At 43.0% G+C, this 22,049-nt stretch overlaps 1 protein-coding gene across 5 annotated transcripts in view; it reads left to right on the top strand.

The window, feature by feature from the left end:
- Nucleotides 1–22,049, top strand: part of KIAA1549L (KIAA1549 like) — a 307,083-nt gene that overhangs the window by 222,929 nt on the left and 62,105 nt on the right. For 4 of the 5 annotated variants that reach the window (XM_058446946.1, XM_032166307.2, XM_032166305.2 and 1 more), the window contains 3 exons: nt 2,351–2,478; nt 16,929–17,110; nt 20,113–20,330. In XM_058446946.1, coding sequence (XP_058302929.1) covers nt 2,351–2,478; nt 16,929–17,110; nt 20,113–20,330 — 528 coding nt within the window. The remainder of the gene's footprint in view (nt 1–2,350; nt 2,479–16,928; nt 17,111–20,112; nt 20,331–22,049) is intronic. The other variant, XM_032166306.2, reaches the window with a different exon arrangement.

The following is a 22,049-nucleotide window of genomic DNA, read 5'->3' as shown; positions in this document are numbered from 1 at the left end:
GGGAGGCCGAGGCAGATGCGTCACTTGGGGTCAGGAGTTTGAGACCAGCCTGGGCAACATGATGAAACCCCAGCTCTACTAAAAATACTAAAAAGTTAGCCTGGCATGGCGGCGGGCGCCTGTACTCCCAGCTACTCTGATGGCTGAGGCAGGAGAATCGCTCGAACTCAGGAAACGGAGGTTGCAGTGAGCCGAGATTGCACCACTGCACTCCAGGCTGGGTGACAGATCAAGAATCTCAAAAAATCAATCAATCAATGATTCAGTATTTTGTGAATGTGAAATAGGTTATAAAAAGCCTTTTCCTTTCCTATTTTTTTTGGATGCAAATTAAAGCCTTTTGTCCCAGTGCCGCCAGTTGGGAGAGCAGGTGCCATTCACCAGAAGAGTCCAGAAACAATCTAGGGGTGTGTGTCTTTTATGTTTGGGTGTTTGCACACCCAGCACTCAGCAATCAAATAGCTGTTGGGTAAATAAAATAACACATATTCAACAAGTTAGTACCGATCCTTGTTTTCACAGACTACGTTCTTTGTATTACTCATTTTATATGATGTTAAAAGGTATTAAGGTGAGAAAGATTGTGACCGAATACATTTGGAAATATTGAGTTAAACGAGACCAGATGAATCTCTCTGTGACAGAACTGATCAGAGCCTTTGATATGCTAAAGTGCATTAGGAATCTCCAAAGAAGGAATATAGTGAGCATTTCCCACATTTAGGGAACTTTGGCGAGGAATGTCCCACTTGGCTTTAGTGTGCCACGGAATGTTCTTGGCAGATGCTGCCTTATCCCATAAATATCCCAACTTTGATTGTTCACGGGTTTTAGGGTATTAAAGTGTACAGACTGAGAACTGGAAATTCCCAGGGGAGGCAGAGGGGAGAAGGGAGGAGGAGGGAGAAGGGAAGAGGAGGTAGAGGAGCATCCGGAAGGATACACAGCTTCCAGTTGAGAAGCTGCTCGCCTACTGATCAAGTGCATTTATTCCAGACAATTCTCCATTGTCGGGGATAGACGTCATTATTTTCTAAATCTGGACGATTGACAATAGAAGAACAGAGGCCGCTAGATACCTGCCTCCCACTTGTCTCCCACAGCGGGGAGGCAGTCAGTCTTTATGCTCAGCCGGACCCACGGGCTGGCATGTTCTGAGGCCAGAGGCAGCATGAGGCTCAGTGGGGGCTCTCCGGATCCCATTCCCCGGCAGAGTTCCAGAAGATGAGAGTCCCGCCCTGAGGAAGGAAAGAAGGCTCTGTGACTTGCCCTGTGTGAAGGGCTGCCTTATCAGGGGTCATTGTATGGGACAGCAAAGGGAAGGTGTTCTGGGATGTGGGAGGAGGGGGAGCCTGGCTTCCAGGGCTGATTTCGCCACTTTCCTACTCTGTCCTGGACAACACACTTCACTTCCATGAGCTTCATGTTCCTCACTTGCTAAACAAGGGTGGCAGTCACCAAATCAGTGGCTCATTATAATGATCCATTAGCAGTTTTAAAAGCACTCAGTAAAGTCCTTGGTACACAGTAGGTGATCCTGGTGGGGAGCTCTTGGGGGGCGTGGGGTGCTATCTTAGAGTCTCCACATATCTGTATGTCTGGCACAGAGTGGATGAATGAAACGTATTTCCTGAATGAACAAATAGCTCAAAATCAAAATGTAATTGGGTAGTAGTTGCCACAGTTAGAGAGAGAATGTTTGTGTATGTGTTTGTGTGTGTGTGTGTGTGTGTGTGTGTATGTGTGTGTGTCTGACAGAGTGAAGCCCCTAGTGATGGGGTATTATGCAAAGAATAAGGCATAGTTGAGTTTTTGCTACAGAAATTTGCTTATTGATGCCTTTCCTTGGAATGAGAAGAGCAGCCCGAAAACTGAAAATTGAAAACGAAATGTTTCGTAGTCAAAGTCTATGTGGTAAAGACAATAAATAGCTAAAGAGAACCACGTGTGATACATGTCCCTGGAAATTCCCATGTGATGTAAATACTCTGCAACACTATCCAGAGTGCTGGGTATTAAAAAGAGGCTATGCTGCATGGATGCCACCCTTGCCACCATTCCCATAGTCACGGCGGGGTGCTGGTTAATGAAACAGAGATGGGAACCCAGGGCTGCGCTCACTGAACTCTACAGGCTGAGCACTGCAAAACGGACTTCCGAGCAGCCAGCTGCTTAACCCACGCTGTAGTATGGGTGGTTTTGTTTTTTTCTTGTTCTGTATCGTTTCCTCTTTGTCCATTAAACTGGAATGAAAGGCTACAGACATTAAACTGTGCAAATAAAATAACCTTGAGAGGCGGCTGCTCTAGTTGAAACTTACCGTCTCCCCTGTTGCTATGGTTACCTCCAGCAGGTCGCCCAGTGAGAATGGCTCTGTCATCAGCAACGAATCAGGGAAGCCCAGCTCAGGGAGACGCTCACCCCAGAATGTAATGGCACAGCAGAAAGTGACAAAGGAGGAGGCAAGGAAGAGAAATGGTGAGAAGCCTTCCCGCCAAGAACCACCCCCAGCCGCTCCCACGCGTGCCCGCACACACATGCGTGCACACGTGTGCACAAACTCACACAGCCACTGGGCTCTGACCCTCAGTGGTTCTTCCTGTTCTGCCCCACATGGGCCAGGAGTCTGTATGTATCCCTTGGGTTCTCACCTTACCCCTTGTCTGAATTGTCCTGTCTCACTTCCTCCGCCCCTGTTCTTATGAAATTGTGCAGTTCCTTAGGAAAAACCTTTTGTGGAATGAACTGATGTTTGCTTAGAGGTTTTTCTAATTCTCTAGTTAGAAATCCTCTAAAATTTATGATTTCTAATCACATGAATTGACGCAATTTCTTGCACCAGTTCCACTAAGGCAGCAGATCTCTGAAATGACTGCTCATCTTGGAGATTCCTCTCATTTTCCTGCCCTGACTCCCCTGATAAGTTTCATGGGTTCAGTCTGTGCCACTGAGTCCAGATATTGCAACTCCACTTCTCACAGGAAGAAACTAACCCAAAACAATAAAGGAACAGATCTGTCCATCAAAAAAAAAGAAAAGAAAAAGAAAAGTTTTATGCTTCTGTCTTAATTCTCCAGGGAAGCTGAACTACTTAGTTTCTCACACAGATCTCTCCTTTCCTGTAAGGATTGGCGTTGGGGTTTATTTATCAGTCATCTGAGCACCGTCGTTGTGGAGTGGCATTGTCTATAGATGGCCTCTGTCAACACCATTGTGCAGCTCCCTCTCCTGTTCCCACCTTGGTTCTGACTCTCATCTCCATGTGGCCCTTCTGTGTGTGATGCTGGGTTACTGGGGCCAGAATTCAAGTACCCAGCACTACTGATTTCATATCAGGGAAAAGTCCTTTTGGATTTTAATGGGTTGTAGGTGGAGCCCTACAGAAATGCCAGGTGAAAAGCTAAACCCTCTAGCACCCTGCTTAGCTGCACTTCGCTCTCAAAGGAGTTTGTGTAGTGCAGGGACTCTTTCTTGAAGCTAGTGTTGGAATATTTTTTGTTTTCAAATATCACTTTTATTTTTTTTTCCAGACTGAAAAAGGTAAGAGCAGAGAAAAAAAAAGAAATAATGACACAGTGGATTTGTATTCTGTAGGGAAAGTGTGCTCCCTGTTCCCATTTTCAGCTATTATATAAAGCACTTGTTTAAACTGTCATACCTATTTGGTTGTTGAAATTTTGTCATTCCCTGAATTCTGCATGCCTGTAACACAGAGGCTGTGCTTTCTACATCAGAATTGGGGTGTGACCTGTGGAATTTTCCTGAAATATCTGCCCCACCTGGGACCACTAGAAATCCTGCCATCAGCTCTATCAAGTGAGCACGCAGAGTCAGAGGTGCTCTAGATCTTGGGAAGGGGACTTGAATTCAGCAACTTTCTTCTCTTTCTTCCTAGGATGAGATGCTAACAGAGATGGGTAGAGAGAGTGAGGTGACAGCAGAGACAATGGACAGTGAAGCCATATGGGGAAGGTTGTTTTAACTAAATACTGTGATGGCCATCACCACCTATCCGAGATGGTGCTGCCCACATTCCCAGCTCTGCCTACTCCCTCCCCTCCCCCTCCTTCCTTCCTTTCCTTCCTTCCTTTCTTTATATACTTCCTGGAAATTTACAAGGTCAAATCAAAGACTACTCACTCCTCCAGGTGCCCCACTCACCCACCCCAGTCCTCAGAGGACCCCGAATAACTCAATGTATGTCTTTCTCTGACCTTTTTACTATGCATATGGCAAGACACATGTATCTTTGTTTCTTGTTGTATTGCTTTGTTTTGTTTTATTGAATGGAATCAATGTGCGGATTGTTCTGTGCCCTTTTTCTTGCTTTAAACTGTGCCATACGAGGCTCCTCTCTTTATGAATACATATTTGCAAAGTGATGTCTTTTCCCCTTCCCTGCAAATAACCCATAGAAGATGAGAGAGTGGGGCTGGTTCCTGACCCCATCACTTCCCACTTAGCTGGTGAAATTCTGGCCTGCTCTAGATGTCCCTGCTGACCTTGCCCATTTCTGCTTGTCTGCCCTCTCCACCTGCCTCTTTATTCTATTTAGGTCACTTTGATTATTTAAATATAAGGCTTAGAAATAAAACAGGTGGGTGCATGAATAAAATGCAATTACTATGCCAGGTTGAGGTTTTTGCTTGTTTGCTCTATTAAAAAGCCATCCTTCCAGGGTTAGAGTGCTTGCTTGGTTGTACTTTATTTTTGTCAAAAGTAAACCCAGTGAATTTGGGGGGCTGGTTGCTTCTGTTTCACTACAGGTTTCTATTCCATAAGGTTCTAGGTTTGAAATTTTCCAATAGAAACAATAGAACCAACTTGTCTCATGTAAAACTCAACAGACATCAGAATTTTAGGATAGACCTTTATGAAAACCTACACTTGTTTTTTTGTCAGAGGGTTCCATTTTATCATGATCCTAGGTTAGAGTTTACCAATAAAAGCAATAGTGTATTTTATTGCATTGGAAGATGAACCAAAGGAAGGAAGGAAGAAAATAACATTGAATGGAATTGTGGAATTGTGGATAAAACAAAAAAGTATATTTTCGGCCGGGTGCGGTGGCTCACGCCTGTAATCCTAGCACTTTGGGAGGCCGAGGTGGGAGGATCATGAGATCAGGAGATCGAGACCATCCTGGCTAACATGGTGAAACCCTGTCTCTACTAAAAATACAAAAATTAGCCAGGTGTGGTGGCGGGCACTTATAGTCCCAGCTACTTGGGAGGCTGAGGCAGGAGAATGGCATGAACCCAGGAGGCGGAGGTTGCGGTGAGCCGAGATCACGCCACTGCACTCTAGCCTGGGTGACAGAGTGAGATGCCATCTCAAAAAAAAAAAAAAAAAAAAAAAAAAAGTATATTTTCATCACCTTGCCAGCTTGCAAAAAGTATTGAGGACTTTTTGTGGGCATGTGGCCTCTGAGAATCAATTATTCTGTTGATACGGAATATTCAAATACTGTTGTCTTATGGCTTATTTCTCATAGAGGCTTAAGTTACTAAGATTAATAAATGTTAAATGTAGCAGGCTGTTATTCTAAAACTGTTCTTGTTTTCCGTCAGGTTTGTTACATCTGTAGCTTCCAATATTTTTCTTTTATGTAAAAAAGAACTTTAAGAGGAAAAGACACTATTCTGGCCGGGCGCGGTGGCTCACGCTTGTAATCCCAGCACTTTGGGAGGCCGAGGCAGGCGGATCACGAGGTCAGGAGATCGAGACCACAATGAAACCCCGGCTCTACTAAAAATACAAAAAATGAGCCGGGCGTGGTGGCGGGCGCCTGTAGTCCCAGCTACTCGGAGAGGCTGAGGCAGGAGAATGGCGTGAACCCGGGAGGCAGAGCTTGCAGTGAGCCGAGATTGCGCCACTGCACTCCAGCCTGGGTGACAGAGCGAACCCCCCGTCTCAAAAAAAAAAAAAAAAAAAAAAGACACTATTCTGCTAGCCAGATGGCTGGCATAGGTCCTTATAGCTCAGTGGCCACATCAGTTACCATCGCTGCAGTTTTAGAGTCTGTTTCATAATGATGCTTACATGTAAGTGGGAAAGTCAGACATGAGAGCTAAGATTTTGAAAGCAAAAAGAGTTTGGTGCTCTCTAAACCAAATAGACATTTGAATTTCTGAGCTAATTTCTAAACATGGAAAATATGTTTAATAGGAAAGAGTTAAAAGTAAGTTCAAGATTTTTGAAAATAATACAAATCTTTGCATCTTAAGTCATTTGGAAGCAAACAACCACCTGCCTGAACCCTTTAAAGTATGTCCCCTTCCTTTATGTCACTGAGAGAATTCACTGGTAGGGCTCAGAACCTATTAATAATCAAACTTCACCTGTCTAAGGTATGGGGCAGGGGAGGCAGGCAAAGAATTAGAGAGCTTAGAGGATGAATTACTAATTTCTTAGGAGCTCTTTATGGGGCATCTGGAATTAAAACATCAAGGAAGATTTCTCAGAGATACTAGCTCAAAAACACAATTTCAGTTATTCTTTCGTTGCCTTCCCGATGAAGTGAAGACTTGCTTTTTATCTAATAAATAACACTAGAGAATAATAATGCTATTGTAGATTGTCTGAGCTTTAATGAAATTTTCAGAAAAAGCATGTGTTGGTTAAGAACACTTTCTGCCTCAAATGGGAGAGGGAGGCACTCCCCCATGCCAGTTCAGACATGAAGAAATGAAATCTCTCTGTCCAACCTGATTTACTGAAATTAAAAACAACAGTAAAAACAAGGCACAACCAGATACGAGATAACTCTTCAGTGGCATTTACTGTGATGTGATGCTACGCTAAGACACTTGCAGTTTCACTGTGGCCCCTCCCCTAAGCATTCTCCCATGCTTTTTCTTTAGGGACTAATCATGCATTAAAAATCCTCATGAACCTGCTGTGTTCATATCACATTTTGATGCATTAATATTTAATGTCTTTTAATGTATTTGCCTATAAAGTCTTTTTTAGGGGAAGGATAACTAATTATTTTTCTCTTCAAAAGCTAGAGGAATTGTGCAAATCTGAATAAAAGTTTTTTTGAAAGACTGAAAAATAACTATAGCTTGTACAATTCCCAAGGTGTCATTTTCCTGTCCCATTAGTTCTATGCTGCCCACCTTACCCCGTTCAGTTTGGGGAGTGAGGGTGTCACCACCCAGAAGCGATAGAAATGCTAAGTGCCATCTCTTCACCCTCTGATGGGTTGAGTGATAGCATGACTTTAACTTCTACATGGTTACCTGTTCTGCAGGTACTAACAGCATCTCCTTTTCCAAGTAAGGGAAATTGAGTCATTCATTTCTTCACTCACAACAAATCCTTATTGAAGGCCAACTACATGTGAGACACTGTTAAAAGCAATAGGCATTAGTCTTTAAAAAGATGGGCAAGAATGGAGCTTCTACTCTAGGGAAAGGGGTGAGGGTACACTGTAAGTCAGTACAACATATCAGTAGTGGTAACCATTGTGAAGAAAATAGAACAGGGTAATGAAGGGGATTAGATTGTTGGTTAAGGAAAGTCATTTTTAAGCTGAAACTTGAAAAGCAAGAGAGAACTGGGCATATAGAGATCTGGGAAAAGGGCATTCTGAGCAGAGGGAGTAGCTAGTGCAAAATTCCTGAGATGGGAACGAGCCTGATGTGTTCAAGAAGGCCACTGTGGGCCAGGTGCGATGGCTCACGCCTGTAATCCCAGCACTTTGGGAGGCCAAGGTGGGTGGATCACCTGAGGTCAGGAGTTCAAGACTAGCCTGGCCAACATGGTGAAACCCCGTCTCTACTAAAAATACAAAAATTAGCTGGGCATGATGGCGGGGCCTGTAATCCCAGCTACTCGGGAGGCTGAGGCAGGAGAATCCCTTGAACCCAGGAGGCGGAGTTGGCAGTGAGCCGAAATCGTGCCATTGCACTCCAGCCTAGGCAACAAGAGCGAGACTCCATCAAAAAAAAAAAAAAAAGAAAAAAGAAAAAAGAAAAAAGAAGACCACTGTGGCTGAAGCAGAGCAGATGAGGGGAGAGGGAGTAAATGAGTTCAACAAGGGGGCCAGCATTAGACTGACAGGACCTTGGCGGGAAGACCTTGGTTTTATTCTGAGAGAGATGAAGCCTTCAGAGGGTTCTGGTCAGGGGAAGAATGCCATCTGGTTACCTTCTGGAAAGTTTATCCATCCTGGTTACTGGTGGAATATGTATTTTTAGGGATAGAGGGAGAAGAGGGAAAGCTCAGAGGTAGAAGATTGTTTAGAAGGTCTGTAAGTTATCTATTGCCATGTAACAAATTACCCCAGCACCTAGCAACCTGAAATTTATTATCTACATTTATTATCTCATATAATATCTGTGGGTAAGGAATTTAGGACTGGTTTAGCTGGGTCAATCTGGCTAAGGGTCTCATGAGGTCATAATCCAGATGGCCTGAGCTGTCATCTAGAGTCTTAACTGGCAAAACCCAATAGATGTTGGCATGGATATGGTGAAAAGGGAACGCTTATACACTGCTGGTGAGAATGTAAATTAGTACAAGGCCTGTGGAAAACAGTACAGAGATTCCTTAAAGAACTAAAAGTAGATCTACTATTTGATCCAGCAATCAATCCCACTCCTGGGTATCTACCCAAAGGAAAAGAAGTATTATATGAAAAAAGACACTTGCACATGCGTGTTTATAGCAGCACAGTTCACAATTGCAAAGAAATGGAACCAACCTAAGTGCCCATCGACCAATAAAGAAAATGTAATATGTATACACCATGGAATACACTACTCAGCCATAAGAAGGAATGAAATAATGTCTTTTGCAGCAACTTGGATGGAGCTGGAGGCCATTATTCTAAGTGAAGTAACTCAGGAATGGAAAACCAAATACTGTATATTCTCACTCATAAGTGGGAGCTAAGCTATGAGGACACAAAGACACACAGAGTGATATAATGGACTTTGGGGACAGAGGAGAGGGTGAGGGGAGTGAGGGATAAAAGACTACATATTGGGTACAGTGTACACTACTTAGGTGACGGGTGCACTAAAATCTCAGAATTTACCACTATAGAATTCATGTGTGTAACCAAAAATCACTTGTACCCCAAAAGCTATTGAAGTTTAAAAAAGAGGAAAATGAAAATAAAAAATAAAGTCTTGACTGGGGCTTGCAGGATGGTCACTCATGGCTCTTGACAGGGGGCTCGAGATACTTGCTGCTGGCTTTTTTTTTTTTTTTTTTTTAGTATTTTCTTTTTATTATTATACTTCAGGTTTTAGGGTACAAGTGCACAATGTGCAGGTTTGTTACATATGTATCCATGTGCCATGTTGATTTCCTGCACCCATTAACTCGTCATTTAGCATTAGGTATATCTCCTAATGCTGTCCCTCCCCCCTCCCCCCTCCCCCCACCCCACAACAGTCCCCGGAGTGTGATGTTCCCCTTCCTGTGTCCAAGTGTTCTCATTGTTCAGTTCCCACCTATGAGTGAGAACATGCGGTGTTTGGTTTTTTGTCCTTGCAATAGTTTACTGAGAATGATGTTTTCCAGTTTCATCCATGTCCCTACAAAGGACATGAACTCATCATTTTTTATGGCTGCATAGTATTCCATGGTATATATGTGCCACATTTTCTTAAACCAGTCTATCATTGTTGGACATTTGGGTTGGTTCCAAGTCTTTGCTATTGTGAATAGTGCCGCAATAAACATACGTGTGCATGTGTCTTTATAGCAGCATGATTTATAGTCCTTTGGGTATATACCCAGTCATGGGATGGCTGGGTCAAATGGTATTTCTAGTTCTAGACCCCTGAGGAATCGCCACACTGACTTCCACAATGGTTGAACTAGTTTACAGTCCCACCAACAGTGTAAAAGTGTTCCTATTTCTCCACATCCTCTCCAGCACCTGTTGTTTCCTGACTTTTTAGTGATGGCCATTCTAACTGGTGTGAGATGGTATCTCACTGTGGTTCTGATTTGCATTACTCTGACGGCCAGTGATGATGAGCATTTTTTCATGTGTTTTTTGGCTGCATAAATGTCTTCTTTTGAGAAGTGTCTGTTCATGTCCTTTGCCCACTTGTTGATGGGGTTGTTTGTTCTTTTCTTGTAAATTTGTTTGAGTTCATTGTAGATTCTGGATATGAGCCCTTTGTCAGATGAGTAGGTTGCAAAAATTTTCTCCCATTCTGTAGGTTGCCTGTTCACTCTGATGGTAGTTTCTTTTGCTGTGCAGAAGCTCTTTAGTTTAATTAGATCCCATTTGTCAATGTTGGCTTTTGTTGCCATTGCTTTTGGTGTTTTAGACATGAAGTCCTTGCCCACGCCTATGTCCTGAATGGTATTGCCTAGGTTTTCTTCTAGGGTTTTTATGGTTTTAGGTCTAACATGTAAGTCTTGAATCCATCTTGAATTAATTTTTGTATAAGGTGTAAGGAAGGGATCCAGTTTCAGCTTTCTACATATGGCTAGCCAGTTTTCCCAGCACCATTTATTAAATAGGGAATCCTTTCCCCATTTCTTGTTTTTGTCAGGTTTGTCAAAGATCAGATAGTTGTAGATATGTGGCATTATTTCTGAGGGCTCTGTTCTGTTCCATTGATCTATGTCACTGTTGTGGTACCAGTACCATGCTGTTTTGGTTACTGTAGCCTTGTAGTATAGTTTGAAGTCAGGTAAGCGTGATGCCTCCAGCTTTGTTCTTTTGGCTTAGGATTGACTTGGCGATGCGGGCTCTTTTTTGGTTCCATATGAACTTTAAAGTAGTTTTTTCCAATTCTGTGAAGAAAGTCATTGGTAGCTTGATGGGGATGGCATTGAATCTATAAATTACCTTGGGCAGTATGGCCATTTTCACGATATTGATTATTCCAACCCATGAGCGTGGAATGTTCTTCTATTTGTTTGTATCCTCTTTTATTTCATTGAGCAGTGGTTTGTAGTTCTCCTTGAAGAGGTCCTTCACATCCCTTGTAAGTTGGATTCCTAGGTATTTTATTCTCTTTGAAGCAATTGTGAATGGGAGTTCCCTCATGATTTGGCTCTCTGTTTGTCTGTGATTGGTGTACAAGAATGCTTGTGATTTTTGTACATTGATTTTGTATCCTGAGACTTTGCTGAAGTTGCTAATCAGCTTAAGGAGATTTTGGGCTGAGACAATGGGGTTTTCTAGATATACCATCATGTCATCTGCAAACAGGGACAATTTGACTTCCTCTTTTCCTAATTGAATACCCTTTATTTCCTTCTCCTGCCTGATTGCCCTGGCCAGAACTTCCAGCACTATGTTGAATAGGAGTGGTGAGAGAGGGCATCCCTGTCTTGTGCCAGTTTTCAAAGGGAATGCTTCCAGTTTTTGCCCATTAAGTATGATATTGGCTGTGGGTTTGTCATAGATAGCTCTTATTATTTTGAGATACATCCCATCAATACCTAATTTATTGAGAGTTTTTAGCATGAAGGGTTGTTGAATTTTGTCAAAGGCCTTTTCTGCATCTATTGAGATAATCATGTGGTTTTTGCCTTTGGTTCTGTTTATATGCTGGATTACATTTATTGATTTGCGTATGTTGAACCAGCCTTGCATCCCAGGGATGAAGCCCACTTGATCATGGTGTATAAGCTTTTTGATGTGCTGCTGGATTCGGTTTGCCAGTATTTTACTGAGGATTTTTGCATCAATGTTCATCAAGGATATTCGTCTGAAATTCTCTTTTTTGGTTATGTCTCTGCCAGGCTTTGGTATCAGGACGATGCTGGCCTCATAAAATGTGTTAGGGAGGATTCCCTCTTTTTCTATTGATTGGAATAGTTTCAGAAGGAATGGTACCAGTTCCTCCTTGTACCTCTGGTAGAATTCGGCTGTGAATCCATCAGGTCCTGGACTCTTTTTGGTTGGTAAGCTATTGATTATTGCCACAATTTCATAGCCTGTTATTGGTCTATTCAGAGATTCAACTTCTTCCTGGTTTAGTCTTGGGAGGGTGTATTTGTCGAGGAATTTATCCATTTCTTCTAGATTTTCTAGTTTATTTGCATAGAGGTGTTTGTAGTATTCTCTGATGGTAGATTGTATTTCTGTGGGATCGGTGGTGATATCCCCTTTTTCATTTTTTATTGCATCTATTTGATTCTTCTCTCTTTTCTTCTTTATTAGTCTTGCTAGTGGTCTATCAATTTTGTTGATCTTTTCGAAAAACCAGCTCCTGGATTCATTAATTTTTTGAAGGGTTTTTTGTGTCTCTATTTCCTTCAGTTCTGCTCTGATTTTAGTTATTTCTAGCCTTCTGCTAGCTTTTGAATGTGTTTGCTCTTGCTTTTCTAGTTCTTTTAATTGTGATGTTAGGGTGTCAATTTTGGACCTTTCCTGCATTCTCTTGTGGGCATTTAGTGCTATAAATTTCCCTCTACACACTGCTTTGAATGTGTCCCAGAGATTCTGGTATGTTGTGTCTTTGTTCTCGTTGGTTTCAAAGAACATCTTTATTTCTGCCTTCATTTCATTATATACCCAATAGTCATTCAGGAGCACGTTGTTCAGTTTCCATGTGGTTGAGTGGTTTTGAGTGAGTTTCTTAATCGTGAGTTCTAGTTTGATTGCACTGTGGTCTGAGAGACAGTTTGTTATAATTTCTGTTCTTTTACATTTGCTGAGGAGAGCTTTACTTCCAACTATGTGGTCAATTTTGGAATAGGTGTGGTGTGGTGCTGAAAAAAATGTATATTCTGTTGATTTGGGGTGGAGAGTTCTGTAGATGTCTATTAGGTCCCCTTTGTGCAGAGCTGAGTTCAATTCCTGGATATCCCTGTTAACTTTCTGTCTCGTTGATCTGTCTAATGTTGACAGTGGGGTGTTAATATCTCCCATTATTATTGTGTGGGAGTTTAAGTCCCTTTGTAGGTCTCTCAGGACTTGCTTTATCAATCTGGGTGCTCCTCTGTTGGGTGCATATATATTTAGGATAGTTAGCTCCTCTTGTTGAATTGATCCCTTTACCATTATGTAATGGCCTTCTTTGTCTCTTTTGATCTTTGTTGGTTTAAAGTCTATTTTATCAGAGACTAGGATTGCAACCCCTGCCTTTTTTTGTTTTCCATTTGCTTGATAGATCTTCCTCCATCCCTTTATTTTGAGTCTATGTGTGTCTCTGCACGTGAGATGGGTTTCCTGAATACAGCACACTGATGGGTCTTGACTCCTTATCCAGTTTGCCAGTCTGTGTCTTTTAATTGGAGCATTTAGCCCATTTACATTTAAAGTTAATATTGTTATATGTGAATCTGATCCTGTCATTATGATGTTAGTTGGTTATTTTTCTCATTAGTTGATGCAGTTTCTTCCTAGCCTCGATGGTCTTTACAATTTGGCATGTTTTTGCAGGGCTGGTACCGGTTGTTCCTTTCCATGTTTAGTGCTTCCTTCAGGAGCTCTTTTAGGGCAGGCCTGGTGGTGACAAAATCACTCAGCATTTGCTTGTCTGTAAAGTATTTTATTTCTCCTTCACGTATGAAGCTTAGTTTGGCTGGATATGAAATTCTGGGTTGAAAATTCTTTTCTTTAAGAATGTTGAATATCGGCCCCCACTCTCTTCTGGCTTGTAGAGTTTCTGCTGAGAGATCAGCTGTTAGTCTGATGGGCTTCCCTTTGTGGGTAACCCGACCTTTCTCTCTGGCTGCCCTTAACATTTTTTCCTTCATTTCAACTTTGGTGAAGCTGACAATTATGTGTCTTGGAGTTGCTCTTCTCCAGGAGTATCTTTGTGGCGTTCTCTGTATTTCCTGAATCTGAATGTTGGCCTGCCTTGCTAGATTGGGGAAGTTCTCCTGGATAATATCTTGCAGAGTGTTTTCCAACTTGGTTCCATTCTCCCCATCATTTTCAGATACACCAATCAGATGTAGGTTTGGTCTTTTCACATAGTCCCAAATTTCTTGGAGGCTTTGTTCGTTTCTTTTTATTCTTTTTTCTCTAAACTTCCCTTCTCGCTTCATTTCATTCATTTCATCTTCCATCAGCGATACCCTTTCTTCCAGTTGATCGCATCAGCTACTGAGGCTTCTGCAATCTTCACGTAGTTCTCGATACTTGGCTTTCAGCTCCAGCAGCTCCTTTAAGCCCTTCTCTCCATTGGTTATTCTAGTTATCCATTCGTCTAATTTTTTTTCAAAGTTTTTAACTTCTTTGCTATTGTTTTGAATTTCCTCCCGTAGCTCAGAGTGGTTTGATCGTCTGAAGCCTTCTTCTCTCAACTCGTCAAAGTCATTCTCCGTCCAGCTTTGTTCCATTGCTGGTGAGGAACTGTGTTCCTTTGGAGGAGGAGAGGTGCTCTGCTTTTTAGAGTTTCCAGTTTTTCTGCTCTGTTTTTTCCCCATCTTTGTGGTTTTATCTACTTTTGGTCTTTGATGATGGCGATGTACAGATGGGTTTTTGTTGTGGATGTCCTTTCTGTTTGTTAGTTTTCCTTCTACCAGACAGGAACCTCAGCTGCAGGTCTGTTGGAGTTTGCTAGAGGTCCACTCCAGACCCTGTTTGGCTGGGTGTCAGCAGCGGTGGCTGCAGAACAGTGGATTTTCGTGAGACCACAAATTCAGCTGTCTGATAGTTCCTCTGGAAGTTTTGTGTCAGAGGAGTACCTGGCCGAGTGAGGTGTCAGTCTGTCCCTACTGGGGGGTGCCTCCCAGTTAGGCTGCTCGGGGGTCATGGACCCACTTTAGGAGGCAGTCTGTCCGTTCTCAGATCTCCAGCTGCGTGCTGGGAGAACCACTACTCTCTTCAAAGCTGTCAGTCAGACAGGGACATTTAAGTCTGCAGAGGTTCCTGCTAAATTTTTGTTTGTCTGTGCCCTGCTCCCAGAGGTGGATCCTACAGAGGCAGGCAGGCCTCCTTGAGCTGTGGTGGGCTTCACCCAGTTCGAGCTTCCTGGCTGCTTTGTTTACCTAAGCAAGCCTGGGCTATGGCGGGTGCCCTTCCCCCAGCCTCGCTGCCACCTTGCAGTTTGATCTCAGACTGCTGTGCTAGCAATCAGCGAGACTCTGTGGGCATAGGACCCTCCGAGCCAGGTGCGGGACACAATCTCCTGGTGTGCCGTTTTCCAGGCCCGTTGGAAAAGCGCAGTATTAGGGTGGGACTGACCGGATTTTCCAGGTGCCGTCTGTTACCCCTTTCTTTGACTAGTTAAGGGAACTCCCCGACCCCTTGTGCTTCCCGAGTGAGGCAATGCCTCGCCCTGCTTCGGCTCGCACACAGTGTGCTGCACCGACTGTCCTGCACCCACTGTTTGGCACTCCCTAGTGAGATGAACCCGGTACCTCAAACGGAAATGCAGAAATCACCCGTCTTCTGTGTCGCTCAGGCTGGGAGCTGTAGACCGGAGCTGTTCCTATTTGGCCATCTTGGCTCCACCCCCCAGCTTTCTTTAGAGTAAATGATCGGAGAGAGAGCAAGGTGGAAGCCAGGATTTTTTTTTTTTTTTTTTTTTTTTTTTTTACGACTAAGCCTTTGGAAGTAACACATTGTCATTTTTGCAGTTTCCTGTTGGTTACACAGGTCAGTCCTATTCATCCTGGGTATGAATATCAGGAGGTGAGAATTCTTAGGAGCCACCTTATTGGCTGGCTTTCATAGGTGGCTTGTACAGCATGTGTCCAGGTGGCAGATAATGGTGGCCAGGCCAGAGCTGCCCAGCACAACTACACTCTAAAAATATAGATGCATCTGGTAACACATTGAAATAGAGATTTTCCTCTGTCGTTGGCTGCTTGGTGGCCTGCTATTTGCAAATCAGCCCACAGAACTTAAAAAAAAAAAAATCCAATTATAACCCATTGTTAGACTCTGAAGTGTTTCAGCCACTTTGTAAAAATAACAATTTACTTGGCTTAATTTGACAAATCTTCTGTGATTATGATAAGTGACAGAATGGTGCAAACTATGTGTTTCTCAATAATTTAAATAACATCCCAATCTCTCAAGCAGACAGGAGGAAAGATGAATACACTGCTATTACATTCATGTTTTATATAACACCTCTTTTGCTCCTAAATTGTCTACTGGTTTAGTTGTTTGAATAGGCTTAATGTATCTCTTGCCTAGCCATGCTCAATAAGCTGTCATTCTTATAGTTACTTAATGGGAATATGCTTTAAGAACAAGTAAATCAGCAAGATACCAGGGGCCCTGGAACTTCTGTCAGCTTAGTTATGGAAGCTCAAGGCCGACTGGTGTCTTTTAGCAATTGCAGCAGAATTATCTGTCAGAAGGGAGGATTAATTTAACAGAGCTTGGGTAGAAATCCTTCTACTTTATTAGGGGAGTTGTCTGTAGCTTCAAATTAGTTTCTCTGGCGGAATTTTCATAGCTTTCTTTTATTTTAAACAAATAAACCAAAACCCAAATCACTGGGGAAGCAACCTTCAGAAGAGGAAAAAAAAAAAAAGTGTCAGCCACTATAACTGTGGTTTGTTGACCAAGAAAGACTTGCTACTTTAACATCTTGTAAAGATTGGTAGCATTGGCGGCTGAGCCCGAACTGAATGCTGTTAGTCTGAGGATTGTCAGATTTTAAGGATAGATACAAGGTTTGGCCAAACTCACTTTTCTCACTTCCAACTCAAACAGAGAGAAAGAAGTTACTTTTTAATTTTTTTCAACTGTATTATGTCATAGTTTTGAAAGAATGGTTCTTACTGTTTAAATTCAAACCTCTACAGTTCTTTCCTACCCATTGATAAGGCAATGGAGGGATAAATCATACAGATCTTAAATTTAAAGGAAAACCGCTAGCAGTAGCGAGCCCCTGGCACAGAAGCAGATGCTGTTGTTTCTGAGGTTGTTTTGAGTAAAGTAATGTCCTTAGGCTGTGAGTCTCACATAAATTCTCCTGGGGTCACACAGCTTCCCAACACCATAAAATCGATGTGTTTATGTTGTGCTTCAGTGCCAGCGAGTGATGAAGAGGAGGGAGCAGTTCTATTTGACAACTCCAGCAAGGTAGCCGCTGAACCCTTTGACACATCTTCTGGGTCTGTGCAGCTCATTGCCATAAAACCCACAGCCCTCCCAATGGTGCCCCCCACCTCGGACAGGAGCCAGGAGACATCAGCAGCCCTCAACGGCGAGGTAAGTGCCTGGAGACCCAGGGCAGGAGATGGTCCAGCCAGACATGGGAAATTCGGACGAAGGAACACCACCTGTGAATACTGCGTGCAGATTGTGCCTAGGGCCGTATAGGTCATTTTTTCCTCTGCATGTACCAGGCCTCTGCAGAGTGAATCAGGACACAAGTCACCAAAATGAGTTTGTTGGGTGATGTTGTCAGAGCACTTCCTATGTTCATTAAAAGCCCAGAGGTAACTTTTAAAAAAATGTGATTATGAAGAGAAGCATCAGGCGTTCTGCTCCCCGACTCCCTCACACACACAGCCTTTTGCCTTTCTTGGTGACACTCCTAAACTGCCCATTGTGGGATGTTGCTTGTAGTGGGGATGGAAGGGGCTTGAATTGAGAGGGAACCAGGGAAGATAACGTCATATGGACAGGGATGTGGGCCACTCTGGGGACTTTGAAATGACGTTTATTCCTTTGAGCAAACTTGAAACAACTCATTGGCTGCTTCCAGAAAGCTATCAATGGATATCATGATGTTAATCAACTTTCCTAAGAGTCTGAAAAAAAAATTGTAACACTCACCATGGAGTGATGATTCCATAAAAGAAAATCAGATAGATAGATAGATAGATAGATAGATAGATAGATAGATAGATAGAAGATAGATAGATAGATAGATAGATAGATAGATAGATAGATAGATAGATGCCAGAAGTTAGGTAAAAATTATCTGCGTTTCCTTCGTCTTCGGCAGCAGAATGGCCAGTGGATTGCAAATGTTTATGAACTTTAAGAAGATGCATTTGGACCCTACATGTGAACATTTACATTGCATGTGTGCCCAAGCATGTACACACACATGCTCTTAATTTTTCTCTGTTCTTAAGCTGTCAGATTGGTTGTTAATTTCATTTGTTTATACCCAGCTATTTTTACCTGCAACAGGTGGGAGATTTCCAAAGTTTTAAAGTCTTTTTCCCACCACACCTCAAGGAACATGCTATGGCCCTATAAAACCAGGTATTGTAAATATGCAGCATCTGGGCCACCTATAAAAGCATTTTGCAAACCCGACTCAGGAAGCAACTCTTGTTTTCTGGGCAGAAAGACTGAGATGGCCTAAAGATGTGATGGGTAAACCTTCATCGATTTAAAAAAAATAACTGGTTGTGGACATACAGTGCACTTCTCTTTCAACCTCTTTATTTTTTAAACCAAGAAGCTGAAGCTTGAGGGGTCCAGTGGCTTGATCAAAGTCACACAGCAGGTTATGGTGACAGCCTTGAGGTTGAGGTCCCCTGACTTCCTGTCCAGTGCTCCTTTACTCTCTTTTACTTACTACAGCCTATCAGAGAATAATAGCATTGTGCTTAGAATTCTGAGTATGGATTCTCAAGCCATGCCTCTGGGGTTTGAACCTCAGATCTTTTACTTACTGTGTGACCTTGAGCATGTTAGTTCATTTCTCTGTGCTTCAGTATCGCCATTTATAAAATAAGGCTGCTGTGAAGATCAAATTGTTTAATATGTGTAAAGTATTTAGAGTAGTGCCTGGCATACAATAAGCACTTTGATGATGATGATGATGATTATTATTATTACTATTGTTGTTATCACACCCATTAGACAGCCAATGAAGAAAGATCACGTACTTTATGCCCCTTGGCTCTACAATTTGAGAATCTGGATGTCTTCTCAAAACCAGTCACAGCCACTGAATTTTCTCTTGGGCACAATTCTGCCACCAGACATGCAAACCCCATAATTAGAGGCCTCTGAGGTTGACACTAATGCATTGATAACTGCTGTTGATTTGGACCCTCTGCTCAGTTACGGATACATGTGATGGCCACTAGGCCTGGATCTTTTCATCCCAGCTTAATGATGTGAATGTCATAGAGACAGATTCCAAATCTGGGATAGATTCAATTTATCACTCCCTTTTCCTCCCAGGCCCATCACCTTGTCAAAGAAGGAGAGCAAATCAGCATCTTCCTTGTCCAGAAATGGATGCTGTATTTTGGTAGTTAAAGGAATAGACCTTGCTGGCATTTGGATTGGAAGAGAGCCCTGAACTGTTCTCTGTAATCTGCTGCCTTGTGGAGCCTGACACAGATTGTCTTGTAATTTTCTTCCTCCTCCTATTATGGGTGGCTGGTTTAAATGAAGAAAGCACAACCCAGAAGCCATACGTTTTTCTTTTGTAAATTACACGACATTCTTTTAAAGATTATTTTTAAGAAAACATAATAAAAACAGAAAGTTCGGAAATGTTGGTGTGACATTCTCATCACTTGTTATTTATTTAGCACAGTCACCTGCTTATATCTCCAACAGTTTGCAAGGTACATTAGCCATGTTCCCTTCTGAAAGACCAGACTGCCTTTGCCCTATAGGGCAGGACCTGGTTCGTGTTAGTGGCCATACGAGGCTTCAAAATTACATATCTCTCAAGAAAGGCATGGATTTACAAAAACATGCCGTCAGATGCTGGTTGACAGTGTGGAAAGGTATTGGGAGCGGCTGCTTCCCCTTCCACCCTGTCCATCCCAACTCAGCCTCTTCAGGAACTTGCTATCTTATCTAGCTGGACACCAGCTGAAGGGCAGCGAAGGCCACTGGGTTCCCCAGGACCGGAGCTAGACTCAGGGCACTGAGAACTGGCAGAGGCACCCACACAGAGGAACCAAAAGGGTGTAGGCATAATTAAGGCTGAGCCACATTGCTAAGAGCATAGAGTCAGGCCTAGGCCTGAACAGAGACAGGACAGACTAGGGAGAAGGAGGCCTTGGAGGAAGGTCTCAGGTGATTCAGGTGAGTGCCAGGCTCCACAGCATCTGTAGTCTACTGTTGTGGGCTTGTCTCAGAATGGGATGCAGGTGGGTCTGGCTAGCTCAGAGGCCCAGAGGTGATGCCTGTGATGGCTTTTTAGAAGTGATAACCTCCTGGTGAAAGTCTCCCACCTGCCGACCACACTGGGTCAGGTGTGGGCCTGAGACTGTCTCTCTCCCCAGGTGAACAAAGCCCTGAAGCAGAAGTCAGACATCGAGCACTATCGGAACAAGCTGCGCCTCAAAGCCAAGAGGAAGGGATATTACGACTTCCCTGCAGTGGAGACGAGCAAGGGTCTGACTGAAAGAAAAAAGATGTATGAAAAAGCCCCAAAGGAAATGGAGCATGTTTTGGATCCAGATTCAGAACTATGTGCTCCATTCACCGAGTCTAAAAACAGGTGCAGTCTCTAAGGGATTCTGTAAAGGGTGCTGTATCATTGGTGGGATAAGGGCAGGCCTTGGGCAGTATATCCTGGTCCCTTATCTGGTACTGTAGGATTGTGATCTTTGCAGTCCACTGATTTGTACCATGCTGGTCTGTGCAAGCAGGTGCTCTATAATGAGTCTGAAAGAGAGTAACATCAAAGCCATTAAAAAAAAATACTTGGGCAAACAACCATAATTGTCCTTTAGCTTAATGGTATTTTCACACCAGTTGCTTTTTCAGAGCTGAATGAAGATTGTAATTATCACCTACCTAATGGTGCAACTTCCAGATCAAGGGACATTGTATAGTTCAATTGTTTTAGAGGTTCTTGCATAAGAAAAGCAAATTTCATGCCACACCTTTTCATTCAGCCTCAGTAAGTACTTACTGCACCAGGTGCTCAGAGCTCCATGCTGGTTTATCTCATTCATTCACAGACTTGTTCATTTATTCAACATATATTGTCACCTGCTATGTATTAGGTACCATTCAAGATGCTGAATGCTGTCATGCTCATGTGGGCTTATTCATTCATTCAATTCGAATTCCTTCAACATTTAATTGTGGACAAGACAGTCCTATTGCTGCTCTTATGGAACTTAGGGTCTAATGGGAGAGAAAGAATCACCCCAAAAGTTTATTAATGACAAGCGTGGTGGGTGTTTGAAGTATGAGGTGCTGTAATGATCTAACAGGGAGTCCTGTCCCAGCGAGGAAGGGCTAAGCCAGATGGTTTAAATTGGCATCTGTCTCAGTTCTTTTTATGCCGCTACAACAGAATACCTGAGACTGGGTAATTTATAATGAACAGAAACATATTTTCTCACAGTTCTGGAGGCTGGGAAGTCCAAGATCAAGGTGCCGGACTTGCCAAGAGAGAGCAAGTGCAGGCCAAATTCATCCTTTTATAACAGCACCAGTTCCACCCATGAGGAGGAGCCCTCATGGCCCTGTCACCTCCCAAATGTCCCACCTCCTGACACCACCATGACAGGAACCAAATTTCCACATGAGGTTTGCAGGGGAAAATCATTCTACCATGGCTGCAGCCTTCCAAGCTTTGTTGCTGACTAAGCAGAGTGATTTCACATGCACGGTCAAAGGCAGAGGTTGGTGAACCCAATCATGTCCACCTTTCTTCCTTTCCTACCTACCCGAAGCACTTTCATGATTTGAGGCCACCTCTTTCCAATACACAGTCCCCTTGGTGACTCCCCTCTGGCTTTGAGCATGCTGCCACCCCGACATGCCACAGAGCCACGACAGACACATTCTCCACAGACTGGGAGCCATAGGGCAGTTTCTGGCCTGAGTAGGTACTTATTAAAAGCAAAAATGACTCTGTGACAGGCTTGAATCAAAGCCACAGAATCAAGCTGGGAGGTAGAGCTAAATTTTATGAATTGGATCAACATAATTATTTTCAATAAAGAAAAGAGGAAATTCTCAACCAGTGCTTAATTTACCATGCTTCTAATTAGGCTTGGTTGGTATGACAAGCTATTGATATAAAATCACACCACGAAAGGGTTCACAATGCATGTGTCACTGTGTTAATGCCTGTAGAAAAAAAAAGAAAAAAGTTGGGGGGTTTATAGGGAGGCTGATTGGTTCTTTAGCTTTTATTTCATACTTCAGGGAGTTTTACTTCAGTGGTCTTTGGGATGGGAGCTGGGATGGGAGCTGTTTT

This window comes from Hylobates moloch, unplaced genomic scaffold (genome assembly GCF_009828535.3).
Source record: "Hylobates moloch isolate HMO894 unplaced genomic scaffold, HMol_V3 SCAFFOLD_11, whole genome shotgun sequence".
Taxonomy (NCBI): Eukaryota; Metazoa; Chordata; class Mammalia; order Primates; family Hylobatidae; genus Hylobates; species Hylobates moloch.
Note: the sequence above shows the minus strand (reverse complement) of the source record. Positions and strands in the feature narration are given on the sequence as shown.